Source organism: Sebastes fasciatus, chromosome 13, assembly GCF_043250625.1.
Source record: "Sebastes fasciatus isolate fSebFas1 chromosome 13, fSebFas1.pri, whole genome shotgun sequence".
NCBI lineage: Eukaryota > Metazoa > Chordata > Actinopteri > Perciformes > Sebastidae > Sebastes > Sebastes fasciatus.
Genome location: NC_133807.1, coordinates 12,009,674 through 12,026,644, shown reverse-complemented (window position 1 = coordinate 12,026,644; position 16,971 = coordinate 12,009,674). Strand labels below are relative to the sequence as shown.

The window sequence follows — 16,971 nt, the reverse complement described above, 5'->3', positions numbered from 1 at the left end:
AATGGTTTCATTTAATGGCTCCCTGAGGATACATGCATGTGCTCAGCATGATTATGTATTATTTAAACGTTGACCTTTTTATTAATCACCAGCTCATTCTGCCCTACTTTTTCAAAGCAGCTCTCAGGGCGCACAGCTGTGACATCATTTCAACTTTTTTTTTTTTTATTACAAGAATGACAATAAATACATACCTACATGAAGTAAAGACCTCGTGCTCTGGTAGAGGACGCAGCAAGCTTCAAACCAATTAACCCTAATTAACACAAGTCACGTGACCCACTTCCACGCGTCAACAAAGGACGTGCTGTTTCTGAGACCAAAACCGTACAAGACCCAAAACATCAAAATCATAAGGAGATGTGGAATTATCATTGTGCAAAACTTTGTTTGATTGCTTTAATTTTTGCTGTCATGGCTCAGCACTGTTGGTGTTTCTCAAAGAAAACACCTGAGCAGCTCGTGCTGCCCAGAGTCACCTGCTCTGGTCGGAGGATGAGAGCTGTTTTTGGTCCACTGGTCAAAAGTAACATCCATGTTAAAGGTGAGATTGTGTTCTTTATTGTTGCAATGTTAAATTTCCAACCCCTGAGATGGCAAACATGGTTGGAGATTGTTTCAGCAAGCTTTTGTGACTGTCAGTCTTTTAATTTCAAAATAGGTTTTCAACATTTGCATTGAATTAACCAATATTGTGCATGTGCTTTTGTTGTTTTCTTAGACATGACAGGGGCCAGAATCCCAGTGCTTCAATCTGAGGGGTCCTGTGGAGTGAGACTGGGCAGAGAGAAAAACCAGAGCCTCTCCTTCTACAGCAGATATGACAGTTGCTACGCACAGATTGAGGTAAATAAGGGACTGTGTGAAAGTTACTGATTGATAGATAGATAGATGGATAGATAGATAGTAACTGTATTGATCCCGAGGGAAATTCAAGTTTCCAGCATCTCAGTTCCATAGTGCAAAACATGTTAGTAAAAAGGCAGTAAAAAAGTTAGTAGTGCAAAGTACAAAAAATATACCAGATATAAAAATATAAGGAGATGAAGAAATCTGTTAAAACTGAATATAGTGCAGGGTAACAGCTGTGATACAGGACTATTAAAAAAATGAATATAGTGCAGAAGAGACTGTTAAAAATTTGTATAGTGCAGGGTAACTCCAGTAGCTTAGTCTATGAAAGTGCAATGTGGACATTATTATCTGTCTTGCAGACCGTCCTCCTTTGTCTATAGCATTGTGTTCGTCTTATTTTAAAAAGCAAGGTGACTAAATTGCAACACCTTCCCCACAATATCTGTAAATACAACACTATAGATTGCTACAAATAGTGAAGCATTTATAGAAATGGAAATGTGTCTACCTGGAAGTTTTCACCTCCCAAACTCAAAATGGAAATGTACCTATTTAGTGTACAATGAGAAGTCTTCACTGCACTGTGTTTGTGTGCGCATGTGAAATGTAAAATGGTGTGTATGACTTCTTAACATCCACATAATTGTGCTGACCTTTTGATCCTCAGAGCAGCAAAGTGGTCATCCCTCTGCAGGTACAGCTGACGGGAAAGGATCATCGATGGTTCGGGGTAAATATCAGCTGTCCTCTGATAAAGAGACGCAGCGGCAGGACTCAACTTATCCCAACACGTGAGTGGAGACAGCCGATGTGGGCGAGGAAGCTCATTGACACGTTATGTCTTCAATACCTGAAGTGGGCTCTCCTTTTCCCATCACCTTCCATCAATCGAAACTTAAAGTGGCACATTTTTCTTTGGACCCTGGTGGTCGAGAGTTCAGAATAATTTCTTTACACACAAGGGTGATATTACCTGTTACCTAGGAAACTAACAACACAGCTCTTCTACAGCGTTACCTGGAACCTGTGACACGGAAAGAGCTCTACGAGTGGACTGTGGCCACCAAAGCATCTCTAGTGATGCCTGCCACAAACTGGGCTGCTGCTACAATGCTCCCGATTTAAACTGCTACTACAGACTCAATGGTAAGATTCGTCATTCGTCATGGCATGTAAAATACTGTTTACACGGAAGCAAATTATTCATCTCAGGCATTTCCTCCTAATGAGAACATATAAAACATGTTCCCGTGTGTTCCTCCAGCCTGCTCTCTGGATGGACACTTTGTGTTCTCAGTAAAGGCCACGGACACAGACCAACCAATCGATCCCAGCAGCCTCATAGTCAAGGATCAGCCACAGTGTTCCCCTGTGGTCACCACCCCAGACACGGCCATCTTCAAGATCGGAGTCATGGACTGTGGTGCAAAGATGAAGGTGATGCTACTTGTCAAGAGTTTGATTCTAACGTATTATTATTTGGACAAAAGAGTATACTACAGATTGGGACAATTTACACAAATAAAACAAGCATATTGTGTCCATTAGTCCCACCGACATTAGCTTTGGACTGATAGAAACTCTGATATGATTGTGACACACAGCAGTAAGTTCATTATTTTAAAGTTGAAGCCCTTAAAAGTCAGCTTTAGACTGGTATGTTTAAACATCTGGATTTATCAGGACTATACCAGTCTTGCTACTGTTCATTCCCTGAACACTTTTAAGAGCAATTTCTTGAAATGTAGGCTATTAATGCAGTCAATTTGAGTCCAAATGGAATTTGAATAAAATCACCCCATTTAATGGTATATAACTGGTATTCACATTCAATATCATTGCAAATTTTCCCACTGTGGAACTAATAAAGGATCATCTCATCTTATCTTAACATGATTCAAATAGAAATGCGTTTCTGTTTATCACTATCAAACAGGTCTGAAGTATTTAGGTTGACAATTTTTAGAAAACAAATAGTTCCAATGGTATCTAAGAGTACAAATGGTAGTAAGCATTATGCTTAATCAGTGTTACAATTATGACAGGGTCCTTGGAAAATGTTTTCCCCTGTAAGGGGGTCCCTGGTATAGAGTGCCGATTGTCTCACTGAAATGTTGTTCCTCTATTCCTCTCTGCCCGACTTTTAGGTAGACGGAGACGTGAGGATCTATGAGGTGGAAGTGGAGGAGCTGCAGACTCAAAGTATAACCAAACATTCTCCATTCAGGTGAGTTTTTACTGTAAAGCTGATGGCTCTGACAGTGATTAGAAAACTAGACTGATGCTGACATACAGTATGTACTGATAAGTATGTGGGGGGTTTAGTCTCCAGGTCCAGTGTGAATACGACGCATCACATTTAAAGCGTGCGGCAGACTTGCGGTCCTTGTACGCAGTGACCAACCCGCCGCCTGTGGTTGGACTGGGAACCATCAGAGTGCAGATGAGAATCGCCAAAGGTAATAAAAATTGCATTGTCTCAAGTCCTTAGAACTAAACCTTACAGACTGCGTTTGTGATTCCTCTAGACGCATCCTTCACATCCTTCTTTCCTGAGGACCAGCTTCCTCTAACCATCCCCCTGCGCAAAGCTGCATATGTGGAGATTTCCATCTCCCAGCCGTCCCCAGACCCCACGCTCTCCCTACGTGTTCGGGATTGCTTTGCCTACCCTGCGTCTAGACACTCTGTGTGGACGCTTCTCTATGACGGGTAAGGGCGGAGGCGATTTCAGCAGCATTATGTGCGTAGGGTACCAAACAGCTGACAATTGTTTCTCCTCCTGGATAGATGTCCAAACCCTTTGGACAACATGAGAAGCTCCGTCCCCGTGAACAACCAGGGGAAGACCACCTCCCACTCCCAAGTCAGGAGGTTTGATGTCAAGACCTTCGCCTTCTTGGACCCTCACACAGGCTATCCAAGTGTGGAGGAAGTAAGGTTATATCACATCCACATATTATTATAAAATAAAACTGTGCATCTCTGCAAACGTGTACTCTCTCCCTTAGATGTACTTCTACTGTTGGGTGGAAATCTGCACAGATGACTGTGCGCAGCGTTGTGCCATCATTTGTGAGTATATTACATTACGTTTTTTCTCCTGTATGTGCTGTGTATATGTGATAAACCCGTGGTGCCTCTCCTCCCACAGCGTCCGAGGGCGAGAGACAGAGAAGAGAGGCGATGTCTGAGTCCGACCAGGTCCAGCTGGTCTCTTTAGGGCCGCTGCTGCTGGGACAGAACGGCACTGAACTGGAGGACAATCCATGTGTGAAACAGAAGACAAGTAAGACTATAGTCGGCATGTGATGAACCAATAGTAATACTTGAATTAAATATTTTTCTGTTCCTCAGTGTTTCAGGTGACAGTGTATGTTCTCTCTGGCGTTGGTGCCGCCCTGCTATTGGTCCTGATGTTCGCTGCGTGGTCAAACATCAGAAAGAAGCAGAAGCCAGAAACACAGCCGGTCTGCGAGGCACAAGTTGACAGTGAACGATCTCAATAAAGCATTTCATCGCTCGCGGTGTGCATTTGTACTTTGTAATTGATTTTGATTGATCATAATCAAAAGCTGTAGTCATTCATTATGGCTAGTTTAATTTGTTTTTGTAAAATCAATGCCAAAACACATTGGTTCAAATGGTTCCAAAAGCTAGTTTTTTTTTTAATGATACTTGAACTGTCATTTTATGAAACTTGGCATTGGTACTTGGTCCTGCATGTTTTGAATTTAATTTGTTTTTATTTTATTTGAGACTCTTTGGTTCAGTTTTAGTTAGTTTTCAGAGTGTGTTTACTAGTTTTAGTTAGTTTTCAGGGTGCATTTGCTAGCTTTTGTTTAGTTTTAGTTAGTTTTCAGAGTGTGTTTGGTAGTTTTAGTTTTCCAGAGTTTGTTTGTTTTTGTTAGGGCCAGCTATAATGTCTCAGAAGTATGTAGCTACATAAACATACAAAATACATAGTAGGAGAACTGTGCAGGAATGGCCATGTCTAATGTTAGCGCTACTTTATTGTCCGATGTGAAGCACCGTCACCTGGAATGTAAAGTCTTGTTAAATTTCTGTGGTTCAATGTCACGAGAGTTGACGGAAATTCATGCGGTCTTTTTCCTTTAATATATTATACTTAAAAAACTAAAACTGAAATTAATTTGCTATATATATATATCTATATATAGATATATATATCTATATATAGTTTTTATTTAGTTTTAGTTTACTATAATAACCTTGGTTGTGAGGTGCTGGTAATTCAATAATGATGAAAATAAGTGAGTTAGAATAATAGTTTATTGACACAAATGTTCAGGGTTATATCGTAGATAAGACATACAAAAGCAGTGAAATGAGGAAAGGAAAGTTGGGAAAGTTGCCTCAGTAAGGTCTGAACTTTCTCTGTGCCCTCAGCAGAGATATTTTCTGTTTATCCTCCTCAAACTTTTTCCTCAGTTCAGCAATATCTGAAAAAAAGAAACAGGATAGAGTTAGCCATAACAAAAGCTTGATGGCTTCTCTGTCTCCTTGACCCTACATCAATGACAAATTCTAGCCTGAAGAAGAGAATGAACTTACGTTCTTTCTGTGTGTTTCTCTGCTGCCAGGTGTAGAAGTTCATGAGCTCCTTCCTCTTCTTCTTCCTCATCTCTTTCTGTAGAGTCCTCTTGTTGGCTGCCTCGCTGTGGGGGCGGCCCTTGGTGCCCTTGGGTCCTCTCGTGACCTTCACCCAGCCCTCTTCATCCTCTTGCTGCTGCTCGGCCTCCTTCCTCTGCCTTTCCGCTTCCTGTGACACAAGAAAAAAACATCACGTTGAAGTCACGTTGACTAGATGGGCGTGTGACGCTGGAGGAAGAGCAGCAGAAGTCTCACCTCCTCTTTCCGCTTGTCGTAGCCTTCCATGAAGGAGTCGACTATTTGTTGCAGTTTGTCCGGATGAATGAAAGACTCAGTGTACTGTTGAATCCATTCTGGTGTAAGAAAGAGCAACGAAGAACATGAAATATGTCAGAAGACAGATGAATATATCTGATCAACAAGGACCTGGCTCACACTATTAAACCTTGCATGATTAAAAATGAATCCATCAGTGTAGCGTCACTCACTCTGTGTTCCTGTCCTCACTGGACGCTGCTCTGTGCAGACCACCAGAGGAACATCATGTGGGTGTGATTTAGCTACTGTTAAGGAGGAGGAGCTTTGGAACACAACGTAGCCGACTTTGAAACCCTGGAAGGGACAGACAGAGAAATATTGACCTGAAATATACCGAACATAACACAGTGTACAGTGAATGTTTGCTCATGGTGTCACAGCAGAGAGAGAGAGCTCTTCAGCAGCAGTGCGGACCAACCTGTTTTTCAACTGGTTTAAAGAGCCTGGACAGCTTGGGTCCAGACTCCCGAGTGGAGCCCGGGTGGTCCCTCAGCTCCACCGACTCCACAGAGCCAAACTGAGAGAACAGCTCTTTGACAACATCCTGGGAACACACACAGCACAGCAGGGCAGGAATGACCGTTAGAATGCATTACTAGGATAATAAAATTAATTTAAATAAAATTAATTATTATTTATGTTATATAAAATATATATATTATAGTTAGAATAATTATAAATAATAATAATTATAGTTAGACAAATTTAGGAAAATCAAATTAGTGTATGTGTATGGCTCAATAAGTAAGCTGGTTAATAATTAACTTATGGAGAAGGGGTGGGATTAAATCAGTTTATACTTCTTCTCTCACTCCTTTTCGAATATGTAAATCAAGGCATCAAGTGTTGACAATTTATTTTTCTTATTCTTTCATTGTATGTAAATACTACTTGTTTCTGACTGTCCACTTGTTGGTATGATCATTCTTTTTCTTTCTTTCTTTATTTCTTTTTTTGTATTCTACATGTTCGAAATACATTTTGAAATGAAATGAATTATGGTCTTTGGTAAAGGCAGAATCCTCATTCCTATCCAATTAAACTGAAATAATAAGATTTAAAAAGATGAATACAACACATCCCCTCGAGCTGACAGGTAGCTCCATGGACTGTACCTGTGGGCAGTATGGGGGGATGTTGAGCACAAACAGAGTCCTGTCCATCGGTCTGCGGGAACTCTTCTCTGCTCGCACTTTGTGCTCTTTCACGTACAGCTTGTGCTGTGCGACGCTGTCGGAACTAAACCGTAAAGACAACACTGCGAAGAGACACAGAGACAAATACATGAAGTTAAATAAAGCCAACACATCACTCAGTACAGGAACTTACAATAACCACTCAAACCGGCTAAAACCACCAAGTTAAACTTCCGTCAGAGGATAAATCAGTATGCTAGAGAAAATGTTAAATTAATATTCTTCATTTAGTCATTTAATACCTGTAAATCCTCCAGGAATAACACAAGCCTGGCTGATGGCATGTTTCTTCTTGGACGGCGCCATTTTGGTGTGACCCCTCACACCGGAAGTACAACTAAAACCAATGACGGAATTATTATTATATTTATTTAATAAATACAAACATAACTCAAATTATATATATATCTTATAGTTTAAAAAGTAATATAATTTGAGTTGTTTGTATTTATAAAAAAAATTAAAAAAATTCCGTCATTGGTTTTAGTTTTAGTTTAATATGTATATATGTACATATACAAAAATTATGTGGACCCCAGGAAGAATAGCTGCTGCTCTGCAAAAGCTAATGCGGATCTAAATAAACAAACGAACAAACAAATAAACCTGTTATATATTTCAATAATTTCCCAAAACAGCCGTTTCACCAAGAATTGTCTTATTACTTTTATTACTTTATTTTTTTTGGTGTTATTACTTTTAGTTTATCCTACCTGTCCAAACAAAAATACTACTATATTACAGCACAACCATAAATAAAGATTGTACCAAACAAAAGTAAATCTGCTGCTAACATTACATTAGATGGTGATTTTTGTTAATTGTTTAAAGATATCTTTATTTTCAGGTACAAATTTTAACTATTTTAGTTTAGAGCACATCAGCTATAGAGTACTCAAGCTTAAAAATAATTTTATAATACTTTTACCTGTTGGGTTTTAGTTGAAGATAAGTAGCTAACAATCTATATTTCATGGCTAAATTAAATTAATAAAAACAGGGAACTGTAAATTGTGATGACTGTGATAGCATTAATTTCTGGTCTGGAGTTTTTTTTAGAAAGAATAAATGCTGTAGGTCAGTATATCATTTAGGATGAAAACGCCTCGTCATCGCACAGCAGTCGGCAGGAAAAACGAGTCGCAGACAACATCTACAAAGCTAAATATTTAATGGCAACATTTCACAGACAGATCCGCCTCTCTAGTCTTTGACTGACATACCAAGAAAAGCAACAAAGTAATTTACAGTCTTTGAACAGAAATCAAGTGTAATGTATACTAGGAAGAATTAAACATATACTGCTTCAAAACTGGACAACCAAGTAAAACCAGTCACAAGTAGAGCACGCTACAATCTGGATGCCACAAGGATGGTAAAAACAAAGAAATTATCAACATAATATGACTGTGTGAAAACTGGTACTGAAATAGTATTATAGTGTCTGTCAATCCCTGATTTACTCACACAAGTGTTTTCAGTCGTTTTGGCTTAGAGGGCCTCTTTTCAGATGGAAGTTGGGTAGACTTCTGGCGAGGATTTGCTGAAGACAACTTCATTGTCCTGCCTAGTCAGACAGACATGGTATCTAATATTTTACTTGGTCTACATTCCGTTTTATTTCTATGGTCAGTGCACACCTAGAAAACACAAAAAGAGGTACAGGCAATATGACTGAATACACCTGTGTGGATGTACAGAGCTTTAAACATAATGTTTCTCTCAACAATGACAAAGCTGCTCAGTGTCTGTCTATTCGTTTTTTAGGTCTCTTTTTTTTGCCCATTTCTTTTGGGGACATAAGGGCGGGTGGAGATAAACAGGAGTATTAAAAGAAACTCAACATATCCAAACAAGCTGGTATTGAATTGACAAAAAAAAATAAAAAAAAATTCCTACTCATCCAGTTTGATTTGGCATCCCCCACCACAATGGATTAAAACAACAAATCACGTCACACTTCCTTCCACTAGTCCGTCTCAGGAACAAAACGGGTAACATTTGGATACCGCAAAACTAAGAACACGGTTTTGCGCATCCACGAATTTCCCGTTTCAGAGAAGTCATGTATATCAAATGTGTAAAAATCGGTTTCATATGAGAGAATGTGGGGCGGCCAGCTGTCAAGATGAAAACCACAGTTTTGTATTGCGAACACTGAGAATGCAGTAATATGTTTATGAAGAGACAGTGTATTCACACGAGACATGAGCTATATCTTGATGCGAAAGGCGGTGGCCTGTGAGCTGGGGGGCTCGGTGGTGGAGGTGGACTGCACGGTGGACTTGAACAGAGCTTTGAGGATGGTCTGAGGGTCCACCTCTGGAGTAGGTTGAGAGGAGGCTCGCTGACCGACGGGGCGAGACAGGGAGGGGGGCAGGCCGTCTTTCTTTGTACCGCCGCTTGCGCCTGGAGTGTCACTGAGCCTCCTGTAGGAGTCAAGGAGAGGATGTCACAAGATCACAGAGATCATCATACTTTTGAAAAATGATAGTTGCCATGCAAAAAGCATTACATTCCTTAGACTCTAGTGGATCGTGCCAACGGCAATCTGAATAATATCGGCATATCGCACGTCTTAATCGGAAAATGCTCCATTTGGAATAAGGCCCAATTCAGAATATCCAAACAGAATATGCTGCTTACATGACCCGTATCAAATTCAGAATATTGTCATGTTCTGAATAATAGTGGAATATTAGTGTGTATGTAAACATAGTCATTGTGAAGCTAAACTTAATTACATAACATTTTTTATCAACAACAGATTAATTTGAAATGAAGGAACTTACAATAGAATGGGCTGATCAGAAGTGATGACATTTCCCTGAATATGAAGGTTACACTTCATGGGTTGGCCTGAGAGAGGACAAGAAGAAAAGATAAGACAAAAACATCCAAACTATCAATCTGTTTAACGGCAGTCTCAGTGATACTGAATAACATCTAACTTGGCTATCATTCAGTTCAACAAAGGCACTTTGTTTTAACAAGTATATATACACAATGATGTCCCTAACCAGCAAACTCTGTGTTGTTGTCATTGACCTGCATGCAAAACAGAAGCCAGCGTTCAAAACCCAGAGAGCTATTAGATGTTTGCGTCCTTGCTACTGGCACTCACCATCCAGGCAGCGATTGTTGTACTTCCTGTATGCGCTCACAGCGTCCTCTTTACGCACAAACACCACTTCAGCCACGCCCACCTTCACCAGCCGTGCTCGCTTCAAGGCCCCGCACACGCAGAACAGTTCCTGTGGACAAATAGATAGGGAGTGCAAACACACCGAATGAGTCATCATAGCACTACAATATCAAACGTAACAAAAAGGTTACTGGCAATCAGTGTGATTTACTCACAACTATGTCTTCCTCGGTGACCCGGGGGTGCAGGTTGTTCACCGTTATTTTTGTCCCCTCCAAAGGACTGAAAGCAGGCTAGAAAGAAATATGAAAACACCACGTGATCAAGCATATGCAATGAAAATGGCTGACATAAAAAATGTGTGCAAGCATGGTGGTAAGGCTACGATGCCAAATGTCTTTTTATTTATTATTTTCTTTTATTTAACCAGGCAGGTCATTAAGAACAAATTCTTATTTACAATGGCGGCCCGGCAAAAGGCAAGCCTCTTGAGGGAAGAGGGTAGGGGATAAAAAGAAAGTCTTAGCATGTTAATATATGTTTCCCCATCATTAAAGTTAGAGCTATTGCACTCTTGCCACCATCATGAAGTGGTCAGCTCACAAAACCAGTTTGGGGTTTCACTACAAACGCAATCTTTGAGCAATGACTTTATGTTATGAAACACCGAGACAAAGGTGTCAGTCTACCTGTATGAAATCCTAAATTTAATTACTCGGTTAAACACCAAATGGTGACAGAGCTTATCTACAAAATGTTTGCAATAACTAATTTAACAATCTGAAAGAGCAAACATCTCTCAGTGCAAGTATTTCAAATTAACTTGCTTTATAAAATATCAATCAACCTTAACTTGGTTGGTTTGTCTCAATAGGCTAAATTTGACAAGTAACTGACTTGTTGTATCCAACATAAATGCAAATTACACTGAATAATAATATCAGATGGAAACAAACTACGACGGTAGGGAAGGTGTGCGTACCGAGCTACAGATGCAGCAGGAATACAGGGATGTTTACCTGAGGGGGAGCAGGAGCTGCTGTGCTGATTTCTGCTGTGCTTTGCTGGAGAGTCCTGGAGACTGGCTGTAAGGCTGCAGGGGAGGACCGGGTAGCAGACATGCTGGTGTGGGGCCGGGTGGGAGCCACAGGGACGGGAGGACGTGGGGCTGTGTAAGCATCATTTTTAACCACCTTGGTGATTGGGCCTGACATGGAGAATGTAGAGCCCACTGTACCAGGCTGTATGTAATAAAGGAATGGAAAAAAAGAGTTTAATTTAATGTAGGAAACAGACACTGGGTGTACAATAATTGAATTATGTGTTTGAGTCTCTGTGCTGATTCAGATAGTATGCAAGGTCAGGTCAGCTGTCACGAAGCCGCTCTTACCCGCGATTGTGGCATATTATTAGCTGTAGTGATCTTTATGTGTTTACTGTGGGCGCCATCATGCTCATTTAAGAGAGGCTGTGGGAGACAAAATAATCTATATTATCATCATATTCTATACATGGGAAGCATTGTCTTCTCTTTCACATGAATATTTTAGTTAAAAGAAGAATTCCAGTCAATCTGTAATGTTTAACCACGCCAAGAAAAACAGCTCTACCTGTATAGCTGCACGTATTCCACTTGACATCCCTACTCCGACTGGACGTTGCTGTAAAAAGAAGCATCAAACATTAGAGTATTGTAAGCATGTCAACGTGCTTTTAGGCTCCCAACAAGCATACATGCAGGCGGTGTCACTGATCTGCTAAGAACAAAGCAACTCATTTTAACCTCACCTGGATGGTCTTGGTTATTTTTAGGGGTGGTGCAACGCCTGCCTGTGTCGGTGTTCCTCCAATGCTCCTCTTGAGGCTCAGTCTATCACGAGCATCCATCATTCTCTTATTATTGCTTAGCTGTGGCGTTGCGCCGCCCCTCACACTCAGTCCATGTACATTGGGGGAAAACTGCCTTGTGTTCATGCCGGCAAGATTGTTGTTGGTCTGTATCTGTATCTGTGGCACAAGCAACTGGCCCTGCAGATTGTGCGTTACTGCCATCTTTTGCATGGTCTGTGGAGGGACGCCAAACTGATTCTGCCCCTGTTTGCGTGAGTTGATCATCTGACGAGCGTCCTGCACCCCTCCCGCTCCTCCCCTGCCACGGATTTTAAAGCGAGCATCCTTCTGACCCAGCTTTTCTCTGGCATCTTTCACTTGAAAACCTGAGGGAAGATAGGAGGAAGATTGCGGGTGAATTTAGTGTTAATTCCCAAAACACAAACCTTCCTGAGCAGTTGGCTTTTTACTAATTATAAGGCATAAGAGAACTTAGGCAATAATGGCTTACCTGCTCCTGCTCCTCCTGCTCCTGCTCCTGCTCCTCCTCCTCCTCCTCCAAGCCGCTGTCTGACATCATTGGCCCCAATCTTTTGACGAGCATCAAAGCTCCTGCCAACTCCTCCTGCACCCCGTCCAAACATTGGTCTGAGAGAAAGAGAAACGAAAGTTTCATCAATGATAATGCAACACCCATTAGGATTGTCTAGTCAGTGCTAATGATTTTCCTGAATATAATCTAATGGGCCTATAGATGCAGATTGCTTTGTTTTTATACTAAATTTATGGTATTGTGCATAAGAATCAAACAACAAAAAGTGACATGAAAAACTCAACTTATCAATGACCCTGCAAAACCCATTAGGATTGTGAAGTCAGTGCTGCATTCCACATTTTAAAGTTCATTAAAAAAGTCATCTAAGTGTAAAATATTTTGACAGTAACAAGTACAATAGCAAAGCTAATTTTATTAATTTGAATAATTTGTTAATAGTCTGTTTATTGTCAATACTGTATATACTGCTCCTATTTTTATACTTCCTTCTATTTAAATGGTTCATATTTTGTTACACTTTGTTTAGCTCTTTTTTACTGTGTTCCCCACTGCGGGACTAATAAAGGAATATCTTATCTTAATACTTTAATCATTATTTTTTCACACAGTAAAACGCATTTAGTGGCTATCTTACTGGGCCCCTTCTATTTGTACAGACAATATGAGAATGCAATTTCTTCTTTACTTTCACACACAATAGCGGAGGAGGAACCACATTAAGAAGAGCAAGCCAGTGCTCCCAGTGACCACCTTTGTTAAATACTTTGGAGCAAATCAACCTGCATTGGGTTTGGCTCATCTAATTGTAAAATATTTTCACAGTAACAAGTACAATAGCAAAGCTAATTTTAACACTAATCATTATTTTTTTTCACATAATAAAACGTATTTAGTGGCTGTCTTACTGGGCCCCTGCTATTATTTGCACAGACAATATGAGAATGCAATTTCCTTCTTTACTTTCAAGGCAAGGCAGCTTTATTTGTACAGCACATTTCAGCAACAGGGCAATTCAAAGTGCTTCACATAAACATGTCACACACAATAGCGGAGGAGGAACCATATTAAGAAGCCACCACCCTAGTTCAAGCCCAGTGATCACCTTTGTTAGATACGTGGGAACAAAAAAACCTGCATTGCTGCAAACATAAATATTAGCTTGCTTACTAGCTTAGCCTGGCAGATCGAAGCTACAAACATAAGCAATCATGGTCACAGCTCTTCAAATGTATGTGTTGTCGCAACTACTATAGATGAATTGTTTAAAAAGTGAGTTTGGTAGAATAAAAAACCCTTATTTTCCTAAATTCAACGATGAATGTCTTCAGACATAAAGGCCTGCAGCTAACACATCTGCATAGCATCGCTTAGCTTCAACGCTGCTAGCTGCGATGGGTTAACAATAGCTGACGATATAGCCAACTGACGTTATCTAGCTTTACGCTATGTGTTTATAAATGTAACTGCGAGCTGCCCCGTCCTTAATAAGCGAGCAGCCGTCAGTGTAATCCCAGTTTTCGTACCGTTTAGCTGAAGCCTTGAGGTTAATACCGCGCTGTCGTATCACTTCATCCAGAGAGACGTCGGCCATCTTCTCGCGCTGCCTCACGGTGACGCGCATGCGCACATGAAAACGCTTTGAGCCTTGGCAACGGAACGTGATGTGTTCCAAAGCGCGAACTCACTGTCTGGAACTGAGTAATATATTTTATTGTTTTAATATAAGCTTTTGTTGATAGTGAGCTTCAAGATTAAGTAGGAAAGTCAACTGAGGCACACACATCGCATTCATTAAGTACGTAACCATTATACGTTATAAATCAGTGCTCTGCCATCGATTACTCTTGGCAAAAATGCAAATGACATACTTGCATGCCTCGGTACCCATGAGCCTTTGCGCGAAATTGTCTCAAATATATACGCAATTTTGCGCAATTAATATAGTTCACGATCTTCAAAATATTGTGGTTTTTACAAACAATTATTTAATAGACAGCTTAAATGTTGGTAGAAACGAAAATAAATGGCTGTCAGTGAGATATAGCTGGCACCCTAACAGAGAACACCTGGACACTGTGTCAATGCCTGTCTTCGACGATTGACTGGTTATGCCTTAAACTGATGAGTAAGGAAAATAACGACGCGGGGTGACGCCCGTGTCCTCGAAAACATATCGAGAGCAATTTTTGAAGGGGTAAAGGTCCGTCTGCTGAGGTGACTCGCCTACTTTGTGAGATGCCTCGTGGGGCTAGGACCTTCCCTGATCCCTAAACCTGTTAAAATAACAATATCTGGAGAATAATAAGTATGCAACACTGGCTTTTGAACACTTTCGAGGACTATCTAATATAAACTTATAAAGATATCACATAGTTGAACTACGTCAACTATGTGACGTAGTTCATCTCTGATGTAGAGTAATTGCAATAATCAATTTATTTATTATGTATATTATTATTATTATTATATATTTTTTTATAATAATTAATATTATTTATTTATACAAATTTAACCAATTAAAAAATATATATAATTTACAGGACTGTTGTTTTGCATTGCATTTTTATTATTATTATTATTATTATTTACTATTATTATTTATTTATTTTATTTTTTTATTATTTTTGTTATAATTATAATAATTATTATTTATTATTTATTTATACAAATTTAACCAATTAAAAACATATATATAATTTACAGGACTGTTGTTTTGTATTGCATTAGTGGTCTAAAAATGCTTTTTGAGAAATGGAAAACCACTTTGTGAGATCACATCGTCGAGGGCAGAAGCTTGGCCAGGAAAAATATTTAATATGTAGTTTTTGTCCAGGCCAGTTTCATTAGTTTGTTTTTTAAAATTATTCTGTTGAACCACAATTAAAAAGCAATGTCTGATTTTCATTAGTTCATTTTCAGTAAATTTTTATTTATTATTACTTTTGTCAGTTTCAAGTTATTTCAGTGACCATTGTGGGTTTTTCTTTCTTTAATGGAAGGGTACCAACAATTTTGTCCGCGTCTGTATAACAATATTCAGATCACCAATCACTGTATTAGTATAATAGTATGCACTATACTCATTTTTAACAGTCTCTTCTGCACTATATTCACTTGTTTAATAGTCGTGTATCACAGCTGTTACCCTGCACTATATTCAGTTTTTAACAGATTTCTTCATCTCCTTGTATTTTTATATATCTGGTATATTTTTTTGTACTTTGTACTGCTAACTTTTTTACTGCCTTTTTACTAACATGTTTTGCACTATGGAACTGTGATGCTGGAAACTTGAATTTCCCTCGGGATTAATAAAGTTTCTATCCATCTATCTATTTATCTATCTATCTATCTATCTATCTATCCATCTATCTATCTAATCATGGCAGGGCTCCACCTTTTAATAAATGTGTCTTTTGGAGTCTTAGGGAATAGGTTATTTGTTCCATGTGGTAAATTTCCCATACCTTCTCAATCCACTTAATTGTGATGCACTTAATCGCTGCTGTTAGCAATATTTTCATATGAAGTTTAAATACATTTAGTTTGATAATGATTTTTCCTGAATATAATCTAATAGGCCTATAGGTGCAGATTGCTATGTTTTTATACACATTTTATGGTATTGTGCATAAGAATCAAAGAACAAAAAGTTTGTCGTTAAAGCATAACATGAAAAAACTCAAAATCCCATGATGCAGTTGGGCAGACGCAGATCCAACCTGCTGAGTCTGTATTTATTATGTAGTTTAAATAAATTTAGTTTGATAATGATTTTCCTGAATATAATCTAACGGGCCTATAGCTGCAGATTGCTTTGTTTTTATACTAATTTTATGGTATTTTGCATAAGAATCAAACAACAAAAAGTCGGTCGTTAAAGCTGAAGTAGGTGAGATTGGAGCAAATATGATTAAAAAAAAGTTATTTTTATAATACGGTCGCTATTTCGTGACAGTAGTACATGAAACAGGTAACCTGAAAAAAATCCTCTGTGTCCTCCGGTGCTCCTAACGGCATCTGCAAGATTTCACAGACCGGAGGAAAACAAGCAGTAAGAGCTGATCCGAGGTCTGCTGTCCAGCTGCCGTCTATGAGAGCCGGCTGTCAATTGCTCGCAAACTCCGACCAAACGGTAAAACTAGGCCGCGCTGATCAAATATGAATCAATATTATGTTACGTTAATGCTTTTTTTTCTCCTCAAATGTTTTCAGAATCATCTTTTAGTGTACTGTTTAGCTGTAAAATTAGAAAGTTTGTGACAACGCTGCCATTGTGAAATCTGGTGAAGGAATGCCAAGTTCCGGTCACATGACCGGAGCACAGCCAATAGGAACGCTGTCTCAATGAAATGACCTGTGATTGGTCAAAGTCTCCCGTCACGGCTAGACGTTCTAAAGCCTGAAAACAGAGCCATGAGGAGTTACAGAGGTCTAGTTTTTCTCTCAGAACACTT

At 39.4% G+C, this 16,971-nt stretch overlaps 3 protein-coding genes and 1 non-coding gene across 4 annotated transcripts; 2 read left to right on the top strand and 2 right to left on the bottom strand.

The window, feature by feature from the left end:
* Positions 1-225: 225 nt before the first annotated feature.
* Positions 226-4,377, top strand: LOC141780331 (zona pellucida sperm-binding protein 4-like). The gene is made up of 12 exons (XM_074655505.1): positions 226-544; positions 722-846; positions 1,523-1,646; positions 1,867-2,001; positions 2,120-2,292; positions 3,003-3,082; positions 3,181-3,314; positions 3,384-3,567; positions 3,646-3,790; positions 3,867-3,930; positions 4,010-4,144; positions 4,213-4,377. Exons 1-12 carry the CDS (start codon positions 361-363, stop codon positions 4,362-4,364), a joined length of 1,635 nt encoding a protein of 544 aa, XP_074511606.1. The 5' UTR covers positions 226-360; the 3' UTR covers positions 4,365-4,377.
* Positions 4,378-5,130: 753 nt separating this feature from the next.
* Positions 5,131-7,320, bottom strand: rrp7a (ribosomal RNA processing 7 homolog A). The gene is made up of 7 exons (XM_074655506.1): positions 7,226-7,320; positions 6,903-7,045; positions 6,206-6,331; positions 5,958-6,081; positions 5,725-5,822; positions 5,431-5,638; positions 5,131-5,318 (listed from the first exon to the last, which is right to left on the bottom strand). The coding sequence occupies exons 1-7, from the start codon at positions 7,287-7,289 to the stop codon at positions 5,233-5,235; spliced, it is 849 nt and encodes a 282-aa protein (XP_074511607.1). The 5' UTR covers positions 7,290-7,320; the 3' UTR covers positions 5,131-5,232.
* Positions 7,321-8,137: 817 nt separating this feature from the next.
* poldip3 (polymerase (DNA-directed), delta interacting protein 3) lies at positions 8,138-14,196 on the bottom strand. The gene is made up of 10 exons (XM_074655504.1): positions 14,038-14,196; positions 12,470-12,606; positions 11,917-12,344; positions 11,739-11,789; positions 11,519-11,596; positions 11,148-11,369; positions 10,344-10,421; positions 10,108-10,237; positions 9,776-9,842; positions 8,138-9,412 (listed from the first exon to the last, which is right to left on the bottom strand). The coding sequence occupies exons 1-10, from the start codon at positions 14,133-14,135 to the stop codon at positions 9,196-9,198; spliced, it is 1,506 nt and encodes a 501-aa protein (XP_074511605.1). The 5' UTR covers positions 14,136-14,196; the 3' UTR covers positions 8,138-9,195.
* A 426-nt stretch (positions 14,197-14,622) lies between these two features.
* LOC141781661 (U12 minor spliceosomal RNA) lies at positions 14,623-14,776 on the top strand. The gene has a single exon (XR_012596922.1). It is a non-coding gene; the product is annotated as a U12 minor spliceosomal RNA (small nuclear RNA).
* Positions 14,777-16,971: the final 2,195 nt, after the last annotated feature.

Bases quoted from the DNA above. Each gene is read 5' to 3' on its own strand.
- rrp7a (XM_074655506.1), bottom strand. From the start codon at position 7,289: ATGGCGCCGTCCAAGAAGAAACATGCCATCAGCCAGGCTTGTGTTATT. The intron at 6,082-6,205 runs GTTGGTCCGCAC...TGTCCCTTCCAG, and splicing joins TTAAACCAGTTGAAAAACAG to GGTTTCAAAGTCGGCTACGT. The intron at 5,639-5,724 runs GTGAGACTTCTG...CTTGTGTCACAG, and splicing joins ACGACAAGCGGAAAGAGGAG to GAAGCGGAAAGGCAGAGGAA.
- LOC141780331 (XM_074655505.1), top strand. From the start codon at position 361: ATGTGGAATTATCATTGTGCAAAACTTTGTTTGATTGCTTTAATTTTT. The intron at 847-1,522 runs GTAAATAAGGGA...TTTGATCCTCAG, and splicing joins GTTGCTACGCACAGATTGAG to AGCAGCAAAGTGGTCATCCC. The intron at 1,647-1,866 runs GTGAGTGGAGAC...GCTCTTCTACAG, and splicing joins GACTCAACTTATCCCAACAC to CGTTACCTGGAACCTGTGAC.
- poldip3 (XM_074655504.1), bottom strand. From the start codon at position 14,135: ATGCGCGTCACCGTGAGGCAGCGCGAGAAGATGGCCGACGTCTCTCTG. The intron at 10,238-10,343 runs GTGAGTAAATCA...ATTTGTCCACAG, and splicing joins TCACCGAGGAAGACATAGTT to GAACTGTTCTGCGTGTGCGG. The intron at 9,843-10,107 runs GTGAGTGCCAGT...GTCCTCTCTCAG, and splicing joins CAACAATCGCTGCCTGGATG to GCCAACCCATGAAGTGTAAC.